At 38.6% G+C, this 19,896-nt stretch overlaps 1 protein-coding gene across 1 annotated transcript; it reads right to left on the bottom strand.

Annotated features, from left to right (window-relative positions):
• Nucleotides 1-8,863: 8,863 nt before the first annotated feature.
• Nucleotides 8,864-19,589, bottom strand: LOC127782156 (conserved oligomeric Golgi complex subunit 3). Its single transcript, XM_052309232.1, has 25 exons — nt 19,273-19,589; nt 19,092-19,175; nt 18,453-18,551; nt 18,264-18,308; nt 18,108-18,182; nt 17,907-18,002; nt 16,945-17,022; nt 16,223-16,308; nt 16,068-16,134; nt 15,918-15,980; nt 15,739-15,840; nt 15,509-15,613; nt 15,332-15,424; nt 14,704-14,792; nt 13,904-14,123; nt 13,272-13,355; nt 12,834-12,950; nt 12,698-12,730; nt 12,496-12,582; nt 12,343-12,405; nt 11,216-11,332; nt 10,840-10,932; nt 10,244-10,369; nt 10,071-10,171; nt 8,864-9,246 (listed from the first exon to the last, which is right to left on the bottom strand). Exons 1-25 carry the CDS (start codon nt 19,348-19,350, stop codon nt 9,117-9,119), a joined length of 2,331 nt encoding a protein of 776 aa, XP_052165192.1. The 5' UTR covers nt 19,351-19,589; the 3' UTR covers nt 8,864-9,116.
• Between the last annotated feature and the right edge of the window lie 307 nt (nt 19,590-19,896).

Genomic DNA, 19,896 nt, shown 5'->3' with positions numbered 1-19,896 from the left:
AAAATGTTGTATATATTGCAAAGAATGTCTAAATTGGAGTTCGTACTACTGATAAAGATTGACGTGTACAAGAAAAATGAGGACCATTGTGTCTTCTTGTAGGAAAAATGATTACATATTGATTTTTTTATGCTGTTTACCTCTAGTAGACCCAACATACCCACAGTAATGATTTGCATAATTGCATTGAATTGACTGAGTTAATTAATTTGGGTAAATTTCAGAAACTGAACAGCTCTATTCGCGTGATTTTTTTGGAAACAAATTATTCATTGACCTGACATTTAAAAGAAAGCTAAACGCACAAACTTGAATCTTGGACAGAAACAATTTGCGATTCTATTAAATACTCTTTGTCTATAGTTTTGCTACTTAGGTTAGTAGTAGTTAGTTTATGCTCTCAACATTTATTAACTGATTATCTTTTCTGAAAATATGGTGAAAGGTACAAATGATATGTACTGCATACATTGCCAATTTATGCCACCAGCGAAATTAAGGGGAGGGGATCTACGAAAATTGCTTTCGCGGTAGCGGATATTTCTCAACTCTCTAAAACCTATCAAGTTTTTTTTTCCTTTGATACGATGGTAACATTATTTTTTTGTATAGAGGATTTAACTCTATCAGATGTGCATATATTTAGTTAATTGGTTCACAATTTGATGTGTTAGGTTCACCTCTCTGAACTATTATTTATTAAATCACAAGTGAAACCTTTTTGAAAACAGAGAAAAAATGGGTTATTACCAAGGGAAAAAGTTCAACCAAAGCAAAAGTGCACAGGAAAAGAGACCCTATGAATAAAACCGTGTGTTGAGTGTGAGATAGGAGTAGATGAAAATATTGAGGTCAGATCAAAGTAGTCCAAGAGGGCCCAAGCTTAGTAAAATATTTCAGCAACAATAATATTTTGTCCTCAAGCAACGTGTTTTCTGCTCGTGTACAATACATAAAAGAGGGAATCTCAATAATTGTGGATGTCTTTTTCACCATGAAAAATGGAGACATGGTTGCACAAAAACCATCGTGCATACGCTTTTCCCTTTCAAAATGGAGTTATTTTGTTTGTTACTACATATTTCCAACTTATCTCTAAGATCTTTTTTTTTCAAAAATAAAAAAAAACTATCTCTACGTATGTGAGAGATGGAGACAATATTATATATATATTTTTCACTTTAGAGCAATATATGACAAATGTAAAGATACAAAATGGCGTTTTCTAGGGGGAAACTCACAAGGAGGGCATCCTTGCTGTTGCTGACCATGCAAAGCAATATCTTGAATTGGCATTCAGAGATATATATGGAAAAGCTCTCAGGATATGTTCCGAAACGGGCAGACAAAGTTCCTTATGATTGTTTGCACGAATCAACAATATATCGATCGTGTTTGCATGCATGAGCATGAACCATCGCTGGTAATACGTGCCGTCAACAAAACAAACTAATCAATTATAAGTTGTTTTTTCAAAACACGATACACATACAGACACTCACATAAACACATGCACACTTACCTCTATAAACATACACACGCACACTCTACTCCTATGAAAGCACCTCTAAAGACCAACATACACTACTAAAAAAACCTCATAGGGACCGATCTTATAGGTGTCGGATCATTTAAAACCGACACCTATGAGTCTTTTCTCACCTCCGCACGATAAAAAAAATTTAAACACTATAGGTGACGGTTCTATTAAAAAACCGGCACCTATATTATTATATTATAGGTGCCGGTTTTTTAATAGAACCGAGCCGGCTATTTTTACCATCGAGAGCTCTATCCATCCATCCCGGAGGCTCGCCCCTCTTGCCTTCCTCTCCTCGCGGTGACGTGGGTAAGGTGGAGGCCGCCGCAGAGGCTGGTGTGGCGAGGTGGCGGTGACGACGGTGGTGGTGGAGTAGGCCTGGATCTCACCGGCCTCCTCTCCCGGGGGACCTCGCCCCCTTTCCCTTCTCCCCCTCTAGCACGGCGTGGGGTGATGGCCGACGCGGCGAGGTAGCGGCGCGGTCGCTGGATCTCGCCGGCCCCCTCTCTCCCAGGGGACCTCCCCCCTCCTCCAGTGCGGCGTTGGGTGGCGGCCGCCGGCACGGAGGCTGACATGGCAAGGTGGCAGTGCGGAGGCGGGCACGGCTAGGTGGTGGCGTGGAGGCCGGACGAGGTGGTGGTGGTGGCGGTGGAGAAGGCCGGTGGCAGTGTAGGTGCCATCGTTTTTTTTATTTTTTAATAGTATATGTGCCGGTTTTAGAACCGGCACCAATAAGAATGAGGCAAAGGTACCGACTGGGAAACCGGCACCCTTATAGCCAGTTCCCAAACGGCAGCTACAGGGGGTTATGTACTAGTGATATATTGAGATTTGTAAAGTCATCGTAGACGCCTCGATGTCGTGTCGATGGGTACTGAAAGAACAATTAATTATAAATACGAGCACTCGTATCATGTCTAGAACTTCAACCCAAATGAATAGGTTCCTCTACTAGATATCTAACTAGTTGATCGAGCTACGATTAATTACTTTTTAATTTATTATATAGTTGCTAGACCTTATCTTATAGTTTCAATCATTCTCAATGTAGCTTAATTTTTGCATGTGTTAATTAGACTACTCTTTTTTTATATATTTGCCTCCATATATTCTCAAGGGAATATTGGAAGTACCAGATCTGGTGTAAAGTGTCGGAAAGATCAAACTAAAGGAAATTAAGATGCGCTCGATCAAGCTGTACACGCGGTTCATAAATTGATTCCATGGCGACTGTTCCAATTTGTGTTGTTATTTTTATAGCCTAGCTAGAAATTAACAGTGGACGTGCCATATGCACATATGTGAAGCATCGATCCATTCACATGCATGTCATGCAATCTATGCATGCGCAACACATAGGTACAATGATGAGAAAACACGTCTGTCTTATTATTTCCTGTAAGTACACTGGCCACTGTAGAACACGAAGATGCTTTGTACCTGCAGCACATGCAACTGGCCACTGCTGATGATGATGCTCTATGCATGAACAGTTGAACACGGATAAAGTGATAATAGCTAGCCTTGCTAAAGAAAAGTTGTACAGTCGTTGAGGACGATGTTAACACGCGGAGGGAACGAGAGAGGGGTCTCTGTGCATATTTTATACTGAATTGCTAAATCATACTCGACAGAAAAATGAAAATAAAGTTTTATAAATTTCTAGCCTTTAGATCCGCTTCACGATTCTTGCTTCGGCAGGTTTCTCCTCCAACTCCGATGATCGGCGATGATAACGCTAGCTAGTTAGGGTCTTAAGTTGAGGTGAGGGTGGGATGGAGGTAGAAGGAGGGGGAACAGGGAGTTTCCCTAGACTTAAAGGGATGGCGCCTAAGGAAGACGGCGGCCTGGCAATGGGCGTCAGCGAGGCGCCGGTAGCAACACTGAAGCCACTGGGATGGAGGAGGGTAGCGGGCTAGCATCACAAGCGGGGACGAAGGAAAATAAAGGAATTAGAAGGCGGGGACGGCAAGGGAGCCATTGGAAACGGGAAGTATGGTAGGGCGGGGGCATCTCACCGACGTCTAGCTTGAGGAGGAAAGGTGGGGAGGGGGAGAAAGAGGAAAGAGAGGTGGCCGGTATGGCGGGTCTCATCGGTGTCATTTGTGCCTTTAGGTCACTAACAAGGTGGATGCTGGGGTGAAAGGAGGAGGTGGCGACAACATTTTACACAAGCACGCACACATCGGGGAGGAGAGGCATTAGGGTGAGAAGAAAGGGTTTACTAGAGCAACACGAATCTTAAAATGGTCCGAGCCATCCAAAACCTGATTGAAATTGGGACAGAAGGGGGGGGGGGATTTCCTGTTGAATGTGGTACATGCTGTCCCTATTTTACATGTCGATGAGTAGAGAGAAATAACGGAGTGGAAGAATTATGTAAATTAGCCTATACTATATGGTAAATATATAACCCTATGCATGTACATTTTTTTATAGCTTGTTGATTAAGTATTATATATGTGTTGATAAGTGTGAAGTGCTGCCAGCCTTGTCAAACAAGCCAACAACATGTTCTACATGATGTTGGTTGATTTTATCGGTCCCTACTGATATAATTAGGGAGGAGATAATTCCAATGTTTTCATCTCTAACAGGGAAGAAACAAAATAAGAAATAAGAGATAAGAGATAAAATGTTACAATCATAGATGGTAACAAATCATAATCCTATCCGGATTGCCCCCAAGCCCTCACCAGCGCATATAAAAGAAGGAGAAGGCGTTGAGAACAAGTGATGACTAATTCCTATGCTAAATCCCGAAACTCTAAAGAGAGCCCGATTGATCTCATAGCACTGGAAGGGGTTCGTAATGCAATTCGCTTCCGCGCAGGTGAATCAAGAAGGAAAAACAAAATAAGTTGATCATGGCTTCGATTCAACCAGTCAGTTTTAATCATCGAAATTCCACATTAATCTTAGAATTGGTGATATTGTGTTAAACTAAGCTATTAGATCATGAGTAAATAATTCCAATACGCGAAGCCAAAAAAAGACATGCATATTCAATCGTACAGTCGTACACAGCAGTAGTAGTAAGTGCGTACAAGAAGCCAAAATGGCAAACCAATTCTTGATCAGTGATGCCGCTTCAGCTGTTGAGGGCATGTTTGGGGAGCTTCTAATGATCACTCGAAGCTAGAAGCTGGGAAACCCAGCTTTTCTAGATTTTTAAAAGTTGGCTACCAACCAGCTACTTCTCAGAATTTTAAGCTCCCCAAACAAGCCTTGAGCAAGCTCTACTGGCTACTGGCTAGTACTCTTACATGCTTAATGCAAGTAGGTGATAAGAAAAAAAGGTCCTTTGTGTATTAGTTATCTGATTCTCTCTTGCCTAGCTTAGTGCTTTTGACACCAAGCTAGGTCAAAAAAGTCGTACAAACAAGCATTTTCAATATCTTCCTTTCTTTTTGGTTGATTTGGTTCTGTGCTCAGCAGTAAGCAAACTCAAGAACCTCGTGTCGTGCCCCCCAAGTGGATGCCACTCTTCAATAATCTTCACCTGTTGAGCCAATGGCTGCAAACGGCAAGACCATGATTTACAGGTGAACATGTACTTTTGTCCACCAATTTAAAGTTCAGGTTGCAGTGTCAGTAGTTCTCTGGATTAGTCAACGTGATCAAACAATAAGTGGAGAACAAATGCAAAAAACAAGAAATAATTTATTTCGGTAATCATTTGATAGGAGGTAAGATTCACATCTTATCCCTATGAATGTATTAATATTATTTTACCCTTGTCATTTAGCTTTGCTCGGGACAAGCAATGTTCAGCGCAAGGTTGTCAGGATCGGGATACTAGGTAGTATCGTTTTGCTCAAAGTAATATCGTATCGTAGGATCGTATCGTAGTATCGGGATACTATGAGATTTTTCTTTTTTTAAGTTTAATTAATATTTATATTAATTATATATAGCTATTCTATATAAAATAATGTAGTAATGGTATATGTCATGCAAATAGAGACATTTATTAAAGAGAAACCACGTTGATTTTGATATATTTAACTGATTTTCATATAAATTTGAGCATATTTAGTTACATTATTTTCAAACCATGTTATTTTAAATAATATTTTGTAGTATCGTAGGGATCGTAGAATCAGGATACCACCTAAGATTCCGTAGGATCGTGTAGTAATTAATAGTAGGATCGAGATACTATGAAAATTAGGATACTAGGTGGGATCGGTATCGTTTCGGCTTGATAGGATCGTAGTATCGTAAGATACTAGAATACGAATCGGGATACTGACAACCTTGGTTCAACATGGTGTGTGTTGGCGGTTGTGTTAAATCCTAATTCGTCTGTCAAAATTTTAATAAATAAAGAGAAGACAACATGTTATCCTGACATTCTTTCCTTAAACTCGTATTTTCAGGAGTTTTGTTAATTTAACATGTTTTGTAAAGTTAGATCATAAATAAGAAAGTAAATTTCACAAAACTACAGTAACTTTCACAAAATATTTCATAAATAAGGGAGTAAATTATTTGTAGTTTTTTTTCCTAAAAAGACTACAGATAATTTGATCAAATTATCACAAACTATATATTTAAGGTGATGAATTATAAAAGTATAGATTTAATAATAAATTTATCATAAAACTATAGGTTTAAGACTAAGTATCGCAAAACTACAAATCTAATAATAAAATTATTATAAAACTAGAGATTTTGGGATTCAAATCCTCAGCACTAATGTTATGTTTGAGTTATTAACGTTCAAGTTTTGGACTAAATTGATGTTAAACCTGTATTTTTACAAAACTATCTCTTACCTTGTTTAAGAAAACTTCAAAATACCGAAGGATTGATCGGAGAAGTGCACTTCCGTTTCTCATGGATTCAATACTTTAGAATATTCCTAAGTAAAAAAATTCACCCATATATGTACATTTGCTGATCTCTTTTTTGTTGGACATAAGAATCGCTAACACAATCACCCTGTATATTAAAGCCGACATTGTGATACTTTTCATGTCACACTACATACTAATCATGGATTAATTAAGACAGGCCTCAGACTTCCCTTTAAATCCCGATCCCATATAGAATCACAATAAATTGGTGAAAATGTACACAAACCCATACAAAATTAAATAGAATCTGACCTGCAGGCTAAGTTTCTTTTTCCAGGCTAAAATGAATATGCGCCTGAATATGCACCATCAAATTCAACATATACTAATCTATATATCAAGGTAAAATCTATAAACTTTTCCGAAACAAAAATTTTTCCTTGGTCTCAATACTCTTATTAAACGGATCGAGGGCGACTTGGATTAGATGGTTGATGCGTTCTTAGCCAAGCAAAGCTTCGATTTGCTACGTCGACCGTGCCAGCATTTCGTTTTTCTCCTGTAGGGCACACTTGTCGCTGGTTACGTGGGGCCACAAGCCAGTCACCTTCCCAGCAGTATCCATCCATGGAGCTATTTTGCCTTTTTAAGTTTTGAACGACGAAAGTTTTCAAACTATTTCATTTAATCATTTCATCTCATGCGATCGATGCATTAACATATAGGGTGGTCCAGCTAGCGAATTCTCTGAGCTTGTCACTCTCTGTCCTCACCGGAAAAATATCTATGGTATATTCAAATCCATACGAGCCACACAAGTCACCATGCTACGTACGTTTAATCCGATCAATTACCACCCTTCCTCTGAACTCCCCTCAAATACCGGAGATCAGATGAAGGTATAAATTTTTATTTTGGTAATATTTATGGGCTTATAACGTATATGGCCCCGTTCGAAGACTATCAATACTGACACACAAAACGAGAAACTTATTAGCGGATAATTAATTTAGTTTTAGTTATTTTAAACTTGAAAAATGGATTTATTTGATTTTAAAAAAAATTCATATAGGAATTTTTTCACTAAATATACCTTTTAGCAGTTTGAAAAGTATGCTAATGAAACGGAACCTATTTATGATAAGTTGCTAACAAGTGAGCTATTAATCTCGAAGCAAGTGACCGTGGCAAAGAGTAAAGTTCCATTTCTGCAAATACATCCATCTACTGTTGGTGCGGACAAGTTTTTACAACAAATTGCTTTTACTACTCCATCCGTCCCATAATATAATGTAGCTACTTCTAGTCTTTGTAAAAAATAAACCGGAAGGGAACTACCAATTATATTTTAATAAGTAAAAGTAAAAACCGAGACCTGTGAAAAAACAAACCACCACATCAACAACAAAAACCTCGCCGAGCACTTCAAACAGCGCCAACTGAAGAAAGCTTACAACACCAACTTGCTAACAACTAATCTCTCCGTTCCAGAATATAGCAACCTAGCACCATCACAACACCATGCTAAAATGTGTCCAAATCTAACTTGTTACTGCCCAGTCTATACCAATCATCCTTTATTTAATTTTCACTTAATCTTACCCCCTATTATCCTCCCGTTCTTTAGACACCCCTTATTTCTTTCATCCTTAACATTTAAAAAACAAAAGGTTTGAAATGTATATTTTAATATGAGGGATTAGTGAGCAAGCCATTGCTCAAAATGAAAGATGTCTTATCGGGAATGATTAGCTAATGGTTGTACGCTTACACCCTCTGTTCCAAAAAGAATCAACTTTCAGAGATGAAGCTAATGGTTGTACGCTTACACCCTCCGTTCCAAAAAGAATCAACTTTCAGAGAAAAACTTAGACAGCTACTTCTTTAGATTCATCCTCGAAAGATGGTTTTCTATGGGATGGAGGATTCGTTGTTCTATGTTGAGTTGTCCTAAGTTGAGTTTTTTTTAGAACAGAGGGCTTAGCATCTAAGCTGGCACACAGATCACACATAATGAATGCGATGTGATGTGATAGCGATTAGTTTTGCTGCCCTCGAAGCTGATATATCGAGCATGTAACGTGCTCAGTTCTATCGCATATCCTGGCCAGCTCGGTTGACAGCAAGAGGGAGCAACCCAGCGTGCGTCGCGCTTAAAAGAGAGCGAGCTGGATTGCGACAAGAGCCAAGAGGTAGGGTCCCGATTGCGTGGTAACGGATGGGTTCGAGGCTGGTCCGTTGCAGCGGCTAGAATACCCATGCCCCTGCTTCTGCTTCTTCTCCGGCCGGCTCGCCGGTGCTCGCCCACACCGGCGAAAATGGCCGACGCCGCCGGCCGCCGTAGGTGTTCTGGCCGGAGAAATTCGCGAACTGCAACGCTAATCGGCAGGCCTCACAAAATCACAAGACAGAGCAATCTCAGGTGTATTAAAAGGGGAGAAATTAAAGTGTGATCACACGATACAACTGCAGGGGTTGGGGGTGGTGGTCCAGCACTTTATCCTCGGCCAAACGGAACCACTTGTGTACAGTAACTTGTTAGCTGAAAAGACGCAATGACGGACCCGCCATTGCTGGCCCAGTGGGAACATCACGTCAAGCATGGCATTGTGCACACTGACCTCCACACAAGAATGATGCTCCATTCCACAGTAACATAGTACATTTTTACAACATCACTGATCACTCTGGTACAACGGGGTTACTGTACTTCAGGATACCATTTACCGTCTCAACGAACAAAACGTAGGGTCGCATTTGCATCTTGATAACGGTTACAAAAGAGCGTCGAGCTGAGACTGGAGGTCGGGTATAGGCAACATACCAATTGATTGGATTTCGTCAGCTGTGTATTCTGACTTCAGAAGGGAGTGTAGCTGTATATGAGCCTCAACTATATTTGTCCTGGGACAAACATGGAATTAGAACAAATACAGAGAAGAGCAATATTTTTGCAAGTACAGAAATGCCTGAACATTTTCTTTAGTTCCGCACACATCTAAGTACAGCTTAGTTCTAATCCATTTCAGAGGGATTGATGTTTCTTCAAAAGTACAAAGTTCAATTTTTTACACCCCAAATCATTAGAAGTAAAGAAGAATAACACCAAATGATAGTTATACGTTCACTGAATTGATAAATTGATCATTGAGGAACTCAGATAAAAGATTCTGACGCTAAACATAACTTACACATAAAATGTACCAAAAGAATTGACAAGGGTGAAATATAGAACTACATTAATTTGTAAAAGTAGTGGGATTTTAAGTTTAAAGCTTGCTCAACTAAAAGGTTAAAGCTTGCTCAACTAAAAGGACTTGAGAGCGAAAAAGTTTGTGGTAGTTAAAAGATGAAAATGCCCCCAGTGATATTTAAGTCCATCCTTCAAGAAGTCAACTAGAGAAATCAGACATGCTATGTATACACATTCATCATAATGCACTCTAGGTTAAAAAATTATTAGTGACCAACTGGTGATAGCTTGCCCATGATAGCTTTCTCTTTCACCTCGTATGGTTTAAGGGATAGGGTTACATGAATTATTTATGTATAAGATTTCTTATAGGCAACAAATTGTACTGATTGATCACTCTGGCAAAATGAACTTAATTTGAGATATTATTTTTGAAATAACATTATTTATTAAGCCATCACACCAGGATATTATGTAAAAAGCAGACGTGAACAAAAGATAGGTTTGTAGATGCTGTGGAGATGTAAATACTTACTTGATTGGTTTGAATAAAATCAACCGCGTAGATGGATTTTGCAAATACAACCTCATCATGGTCATTACTTTGGGTAAATCTTGCTGAATAGCAGTCCCAACCTACAAAAAGGGATTTTTATGAAATACATGGAAAAAGAAGCATGATCTGACTTGCATCATCTTGGAAAATACCTTTTGAACCAGCTCCGCAACCTTATCAGGAGAAGCAAATGCTTGAGTCTTAAGGGGTTTAGCCAGAACAGAATCCAATTTCTGACCCTGGCTACCCGAGGACAGTGCAACTTTGACAGCCGTTACCTGGCCCAGACAATCATGTTCATCTCCATTAGAATAAACTACTTTTCGGTTTTGAAAAGAATACTAGAATGCAGGTTCATAATCTGAAATTTTCGAAATCCCAAAAAGGGATGTTAGAATTGGACCCTAATACTTCTGTTCTCGAAATCGCAGGAGAACTGTGAAACATTGCATTAAGGAATTGGACCCTAATACCGCATGGACAAACTGAAAGAATCAAAAGAGGTTTTGGCCTCATTTGGCATGGGCCAAATCCCAGCCAATCCCCATACGTGGACTGGTATTTTGAACTAAAACCCTTATTATCCATTCACGGGGAAAGGGTGCCAACTGCCAATGGCAAGTGAGGCCTTAAAGTGAGAACTGAGCCTTTCCCAGAAAAAGAGAAAAAAGAAAAAATGGATTGAGAAGTGAGTCAACTACTGCAAAGGCTTCCCCCTTTCTCACTTGAAAAGAGGTCAATTCCATACCTTAGTAACAAAAGAAAGCATTGGATCCACTACTAATTTTGTAATGGACATTATAAACTCTTCACAGGTAGATTTGAGGCTTTTTTCCAATTCCTGAAAAAATAGTAGTAACAAAATTAGCTGAAAAAATATTAAAAAATCGAGGATATGGGCATCTACAAAGCAATCACATTAGACTGCTGCCTTATTTTATGCATGTGAAGTTGCACGTGCAAGTCCTATGTATGAACAGCCGCATCACGTTTGGACTTATTTTAATTTTCACAATGTGGACTGAAAATTTATGAGATCAACTAATGAGAAATTAACATAAACATTTTTTTTTACTTTTAGGCCAAAAAGAAATAACTATCAGCTATCAGTTCAAGATGGTTACTTTTCTGGCATCAATTTGGTTCTCCAGAACACGGGGAGAAAACGTCCTAGCAAGTGATGTTGACCTTGACCAATCAAATAACGAGACCTGCCCCCTGAGGATCCTTCTTAAGTGATCCTGTAAAAAGAAACATTGTTATATGCAGCAATTAGTTAATTGGATACAAACCATGTGCACGGTATGCATTTTTATGGGAGCACAAGTGTAACTAGCAAATAAAACATAACCTTTCTACTGAGGATTTTCAGGTAATTAATTCAAAGAATATTAGATAGTTCAAATGGTTCATCACGAAACAAGGCAACCTAATTAGAATCTTCAGACATTTTACAAAGATTTCTGACAAACATCAATACAATTAGAAAGTTCTCTAAATAAAGTCTAGAATGTAACAGTTGATCTTGTCAACGTATCATTTATGAGGACAAGACCGCACACCAGTACTTGACACCCATATTTCAGGGATAGCACCTTATGTTTGCTAAGTTCAGCTGACCAACCCATGAGTTGAATTTGATAGAATGCAATAGACATTAATATCTTTGTCTCAGCTGATGAGCCAGGGAGGTCATTTTACTTTTTTTCCTACTTTATATCTTACTACAGGCAAAAAGAAATCTCTCAACTTATTCATCTGGTGAATGGGCAAGAGAAAAGAAAGCAAAAGCCTTTTGTTATATGGGCGCAAGAAAAAACAGAAAATAACAATAAGAATTTGTCTACGGAGACATCTAGTACTAATGATTCTTTGTGTTCTTACCACAAATATGAAACAGCTGATGAAAGCAATAAAAAACGCAAGTAATTTGTTTGTTGCCAGATGGTCTATTAGAAGTCTGGTTTCATGGTGACAAGAGTTATCAAATATACTGGCATTTTTTATATATCAGTGAAATAGTTCTAACGACATCTTTCCATGCATGTAACAAGTGAATACTCCTTTTCTTATAAAAAAAGGTGAACATGTGAAACAGTTTCCGTAAAAAGCATGAACAGTATACATGTAATACAAGCAAAAACAATCCATAACTTCCTCAAACATCAAGCTTCATGTAAAAAATGGTACACATGGTTATGCAACGGCTAAGCAGTTCATACTCAAATGAAAAGAACAAAGTTGCACATACCAGCAAATGGGAGAAATCCAGCTCCTTATGCGTGACAGAAAACTCAATATCAAATGGAGCAATCTGAAAACATGTATAGTACCACATGAGTTGCCCGATGGACTTATGCATGCTATAAAATTTTGACTTGACATACTGTACAAATTGTATCACCTGTTCTCTTAAAATAAGAAGGTGCTTAATTAGGAAAAGCTGTCCATCCATTGCAGTTGCTTTTTTTGCAATGACCTTGCTTGCATTCTGTTCACAGGATCAAACAGATACGCTCTGAATATCAAAGAGTGCAGTTCAACACATAAAACATGTTCTTTAGATCTTGTTAAGACATGAACAATAAGGGAAGGAGAATACAGACCTGAAGAGATGTGGAGCAAACTTCTACAGCTTCCTGGTGAAGATCGAAATTATATGTCAAGTTCGATGCCATGGCCTCGATCAAGAAATGAACAATGAACAACAGAAAATATCTTAAGCTTTAAGAGGTCCAATACCTGGGCTAATCCAGTAAAAACTGTAGGTTCTAAGCGGTGATATAGCTTTGACAGACAAGACACTGTTTTCTCCAGTGGTCTATACCATGTCACATATATGTCCGAGTTGCCACTAACCTACAGATTGAAACATAAGAAATTAGATTAATGTTTTAACTACACTGATAATTCATAATGCTCGTGATTAAAACTGGATTCAGTTATAAGCAACATGTGCTTTGTTTAACATCAGATGACAGCATGGAGAAAAATGATGTTAGCACATAAGGGAGTGAAGAAATTACAAAATCTATAAAACTGATAGTACCATCTTAAGCACACATCTGAGCCAGTAAAACTGTGTGTGAACCAACTGTTAGGACAGATTTTTATTGAATGACTAGGACCATAAAGAGTTAAATTGAAATGAACTTTCATTAAACTAAGAACAAAACTAACATTAGAACTTGTAGTTGCATCTACGGATCTCTCAAGCTTTCCAGGATAATCCAGATCTTCATCAGAAGGGCGGAAGTTTGCAATCTGAACAATAGTAAGAAAACAAAATTAACAAAAAAAAAAGATGAAATAGATTAAACAATATATAAGAAAAGTCTCCTTCATTCCTGAGCTCAAGATTGTCTAAATAATAACTAAAACTCAGGGGATCTTCAAGTTCAGTTTTCAATTCATGGCTAGTTCATTCTAGTTCTGCAGACATTGCTAACAATATGTTCACTATCAAAAACTTCAAATGACACAATAATCAACCATTTCCCTTGTAATTGGCATGCAACATCCAGCAATGCTCATAAAAGAATCTCATTCAGATCACCAGTGAAGAACGTCAAGCACTTCAAATAACTAATATATTATTTTAAGTGCCATTTAACCATCAAGTTTTCCCTAAAAGCATTGCAGGTTCTACAACAAACTTGACATAAGTCCACATGACAGCTGTTCTCAACATTGGAACCATACATTATTTGCGAACAAATGAACGAAATATGCACCACGTACTCAAACGAAAACATGCTGACTGAAAAAAAAAAACATGAAGTCACCAATAAGGGGCATATTTTAAATAGTACCTCCTCACGAATATGAGTCCGAGCACAAAAGGCCAACCGCTCATGAACGTCTGCAAGTATCCTTTGCAATACGGGTCGAAGCCCAGCTACTGATTCTCCTCGTCTACTTAGTTGTTCCCCTAGCACTTCGACCTTCAGAATGTCAACGAGTTCACACAGAGAATCAATGCTTCCCTCATAAATCAGTCTAGGCCTCAGAGTATCATACAAGTACGTGCACCTGAATACAAAGGCATATCAGATATTCAGTTAATCACCTTAGATGAAAAGTTGATAACATAAAAGTATGAACGCTACACAATACACACGTCAATATAAATTTGAATCATACAACAAGGGTGTTGCAGAAACTAACCAAATAATCTGTGTTCCATATGTTTTAACAAGAAAATATATTTACAATGTCAACATATCTATAGGTTCTAAACTTTTTGTATGACAGAACTTCAATAATCATCTCTCTTGTTTAGGAAAGGAACTTCTATCTATTTCTTAAGTTGATGAAATCTTCTGTAAACTCATCTTAACATAGGAATTTAAGGTTCGATTACACATTTATACTTGACTAGCCCACTAATAGGAAGCTGGTATAGGCCTGAGGAATTTTTGGGGGGTCTTATATTAAGATCCAGATAATTTCTAGTTCCTGAAAATCCTATTTATTCTAAAGCCTATTCCTTGATTGTTGGTTAGCTAATAGAAAAACTTATGCAAGTCTAAAGTCAGGTTTTAGCGAATTTGCAGAACAAATTACAGATGCTTACATTGCAGTATAAGAACCAGAGGGACTAAAAGCTTACAGTGGGTCCATTAAAGGAGCAATACTTGAAACATCTGATGCAGATGCCGGGAAAAAGTGAGCAAAAAGCTGGTGCTCAAATTGGCATGCCTGAGAAGCAACAGGAAAAGTAGTAAAATATGTCTTGCAGTCAAAATCAGCTGAATATTATAAGAGGAGAGAAAAATAAAAGCATGAATACTGGAGATTAGATAAAATTGGTTATGTGCCGTCAAAGGCTCAGAATTCAGTTTTATGACATTGAAAGTCCCAGGTTGAGGGGAAGCCATCATAACTAACTTCTATTGGCCTCAAAAGGATGGAAATGGTAAAATGAGGAATTGGGTGACCTTGAGATACTAATAAGTGAACCCCGAGACTTTCAGTTGTATAAAACTAAAAATCAAGAACTTTCAATGCTTTAGAACAAATATGCCAAAAATAATAATGATAAGTGCATCATACTCAGCATGAGGAGTAAGCAGAGCACGTAATATTAGGAAACTAAATATACAATGTGTTGCTCAATTCTTCTACATTACAGAATGCTATCGTGTACAACTGTAAGATGTAACTTTCTGAATATGGAAAGAGAAACCTACAACACAGATGAAAATAAGAAAACTAGAAAGTATTAAACATGCAGTTACCTCCATCAGATAGGCACATCCAGATCTTGTTAGAGAAGGCAAAGCTTCTTTTCTAGCAAATTCAGAAATTCGTTGCTGCACCATGCCTCGTATCTTTAGTTGCATAACAAGTGATAAGAAATAATCAGGTCCATGCCAAAAAAGGAAAATATAAAACCAATAATTGTTTGATCTTACCAAGTATAACCTCTGTTCACAGAACAAGCTGTGACATTCTGAAAGAATCTGCGTGTATTCTTTCCGAGAAGATCTACTTTCAATCTCACCTAAGATTGGTTTAAGCTGGAAAACAAGAACCAGAGGCAGCAGAGTTATAACTTTGAGGTGTTACTGGTATATAGATCACATAGCTACAGTTTGTTTAAGCCTTTCTATATAACTGTAGATCATTTGATGAAAAGGTATACCTCACTAGCAGCTGCCTTGAAGCGAACATAGATAAGGGATGCTTCCACACCCTCTGTAACAACATTTTTTGCTGAACCATTACCTCGAATTGCCGCTTGAACCTGAAATAAAATCAAGCTATTATCTGGTATTTAGTAGTCATATCGCATTTACCTACCAAAGTTCAACTGAAAATCACCTGGGATGAAGCGGCTTTAAGTATTGACAGGACATGTGACCGAATCATACCTAATGCACGAGACTGCAATAAAAGAAGCATATAATTATCAGGTCAAAGTATCTAACCTGTGATGACTATCCATGTAGTTCAATTCAAGTAGACCTTTACCTGAAGTTGGCGAAACTTAACCAAGTACACCGCAGATTCAGCATATTGTGGATTATTTTCAACATACCTATAAGCACCCAAACAGGATACAGCATGAACTCCTTAAATCTCAGCACCCTAAAACTACACACAGAGCATTGTCTATTACTACTTACGAAATACAATCATCGAGCCGTTTCAAAAGTGGAAGAAATTGTTCATTTCCGATGTTCATAGTTTGAGAATAAAAGCTAGTAGAGACCTGCAAAATGGAGACAGTATTTTAAACCATATGAAGCAGGTTAACCAGAGAAAAAATAGGATTTTAAAAAAAACAGATTGTGTAATCAACATTACAGATAATGTATGAATGAGATCATCAGGATACATTGTGTACTTGGATGGTAGAATTGAATAAGTGTGGTTAGTGGCCAGAAATGTTCAAGATTATGCAGCTACAGAATATACTAGAACAGTAGCAAACAGTGGGATCTTCAAAAATACAAGCCACTCATCATCATGTACAAGTTAGCACTAACCACAAGGTGACAATACGAATCAGCTCAAAATTCAGATCTAAGACATCCATTGGGATCAAATCTAAAGTATATATCCTCCGAAACATGGAATAAACATTTTCTGGAACAAATGAACCACGGAGACCATGCTGACCTCTCCAACTAACAAAATGATCAAGGATGCAAGCATTAGGATGTAGTAGATAACGTTGGAAATTTTGAATAAGGTTTCACATAAGTTCAACAATTAAATTTCAAAGTAGATGTATGGCAGAATTCATTATGCTTGTGTGAGATGTAGAACTTGTAGGAGAGGCATTAATTTAATCAAATTTATTAATCTAATGCTCAATAGACAAACTAGGGATGCCAAACCTTACATTTTCCAATTCATCAAAGTAGTTCAACCTACTTCGAAGTGCTTCTGCAAACTCAATCAGCCTTTGTTTCTCCAACAACTGCATTACATTCGAATTTAGAAATGATAGTCCATTGACTGAAACACTTCATTAAAAAAACGGAAGAGGGACCAGCAATATGGCAAAATGAGAATATATATTTGCATTTACGACATGAATAAACTAAGAAAATACTACACAAAAAAGGGTAGTTAAAAGGTAACTCGTGTGTTCATTTAGGCCCTGTTCTTTTCAGATTATTCACCAGATTGTTGAAACGGATTATTTGCTTCATGCTTCGAAAAATACGTTTTCCAAAAAAAAAACTACTGCATTGCTTAGATCACTTGTTCTAAGCTGTTTGTTAAGTTTATTTCTCAAAATATTTCCTTTTTCCCTGCTTTTAAAGTAGATAATCCTTAGCAATAATCTGGTCAAAAAATTATCTCAAACAGGGGTATATGAAATGAAGCATGCTTGTAGATCATAATACAGTTCCTACAAACAAAAGATTACTAGAATGATTTGTTTTTATTAATGCAACAGTTTTGTAATGTTAAATCTATATGTGTTGAAACTGCATCAAAGAATTTTGTAATTCTGTTCAAACTAAAAGAGTAGATAAGAGCTATACAAAATATATCACTAATAAGATCATTAACATGAGGTCCAAGATGACAAACAGGCCAATGAGTTTTTCCTTTGGGCACCTAAAATGCCATATTGTAAATTTACCAAAGCTGCACAATACAAGGCAGGCGATCTGTTAAGTTTCACTAATATTGAATACATTCTTAAAAGTGGTTTATGTGCACATGGCAGAGTAACAGTCCTTTAGAGTGGAAGTTTCACTATAAATAACTAATCTGACAAAATGCCAAAAAAATAACAGAAAGAATAGCAAAAGTGCAAGTATTTAGAATCTTAGAGAAAAGGGTGCATACAAGTTGGTCGCAAGCATCGTGCAAAGTTTTTGTCTTTGTGGCAACACTCAAATGCAACGATTGCAGTTCTTCAAATAAGTTCAGTGTGTCATCCACCTGAATGGACATATTTTAAATATGTTATATTGAAAAGGATAAGAGCATCCATATTCCTTAAAAGATTTTGCAAATATTAACAAACAAAAGGGTTCATAAACCTACTTGTTGAAGAATACCATCACATGTTTTAACACGTTCCTCTAATGTACTCTCGTAGAGACGATACTTTTCTTCCGTCTGTCAAATAAACTAGAGGGGTAAAATCATTGTTTTACCACAAGTTGCCATCACTAACAAAAGAAATGAACATGCACAAACCTCAGATTTCATAGCTGATTCCAGTTCAGAAAACCATTTGTAGAACTACAGGAGGTAATAAAGGTATTAGCTCAACCTGCAGAAATAGTTTACCTTCTATCCTGACACAACTTAAGGTTGAATAGATAGAATACCGAAATTCTCTGATCAATCATACAAGTGATATATCAACAAGATTATGAAACTAACCTGATGCGTATTCACCAAGACTGCATCCATTGCACCCTCCTCTAATGCAGCCTCTTTTTCTGGCACAACCACACCCCCATCCTTCACTAAACTTTTCTCCTGATGTAACACCCAGCAATATGTTTTAATGTCAAGCAATAATATAAAGCCGGAAGGGAAATAGACCTCAAAATACAGCCTTCTATCAAATTAAAAAAAGCAACCCTCCAATGAAATAACATAACAAGACCATAAAAACAACGCACTTATAAACCCATTTGATACCCAATTGAAACATCAAACATCATCACAAATCCAGCACTAGCTAGAGTATTGAATTGTGGAGAGTGAGCTAATAGTGGCACAGAAACATCACCAACGAAACAGAACTGCAAATTCACCTGACTCATGTACTGTCAATTATAAACCAAACTAACCGCTACCGCTGAACTACCAAATGGAGTATGTATGCTGTGTTGCAACTAATGAAATATCTCAAATCCTTCAAGTACAATTGACAGGCTAGTCTATCCCGAGCATAGCACGGCAAACTAAACTAAACCAAACCATGGTAGCATCAGATCACAACATTTAGTCATCGCAAGCAACAGGGCCTATGGATCAAACCATCGCACACAATCCCGAGATGTGGCGCCTCACCAGGTTGGCCGGGAACGGCCTCTCGGACACGGCGCGGGAAAGCGCGGCGATCGCGGCATTCTGCTGCTCCGTGAGCGGCGCGTTCTGCAGCAGCGAAAGCCCAAGTCCATCAGATCAGATCCACCAGTGCTACCACTGGATCACACACCCACCCGACGCGCAGCGAAGCGAGGAAACCGACCTTCTCCCAGGTGGAGGCGAACTTGTAGGCGTGGGAGACGGCCTCCGAGTTGGGCAGCGTCTCCGGCGTCGTCGCCATGGGCGTCCCCGGCGGCGGGCGGCTGATGCGGCCGCGGCCCCGGGCGGGCGTTGCCGGAGGGGTGGGGAGGCGGCGGTCGCGTCCCCTGGTGGCGTTGCGATGCGGGCCAAGTGGGACGGGCGGCGGCGGCGGCCGGCTGTCCGGTGGCTGACGGCGGTTGATTGGCGCGGCGGTCGGAGCACTGGGAATGGCCTTCCCGGTAGTAGTCGAGACTTGCGAGAGAGAGAGAAAGAGGAGGAAGACTGGAAGAGCGAGAAACGTAGGGCCTGTTTTGGTTGTGTCAAATGGAATTTTGGGACTTGGGCCCAACTTCACGTGTTGTGTGGGCCACGTACGGGCTTACATTTATGGGCTTACCACACCAGTTTGTAAGGCCTGTTTCGGCAGCCCACATCTTCGGCCCATTGTGGTTTTAGATTTCGGCCTGTAATAGGAGTGGACTAAAGATTATGGGCTTCCATAATGGACCTGAGGCTTCACTTCGGCCTTGTTTGGCATAGGCCGAATTATTTAGTTCAAAATTCCGGGCCTTCTCTCGGGAGGATC

This window comes from Oryza glaberrima, chromosome 8, assembly GCF_000147395.1.
Source record: "Oryza glaberrima chromosome 8, OglaRS2, whole genome shotgun sequence".
NCBI classification, from domain to species: Eukaryota; Viridiplantae; Streptophyta; class Magnoliopsida; order Poales; family Poaceae; genus Oryza; species Oryza glaberrima.
The sequence above is the reverse complement of the archived record's forward strand: the minus strand, read 5'-3'. Positions and strand labels throughout refer to the sequence as shown.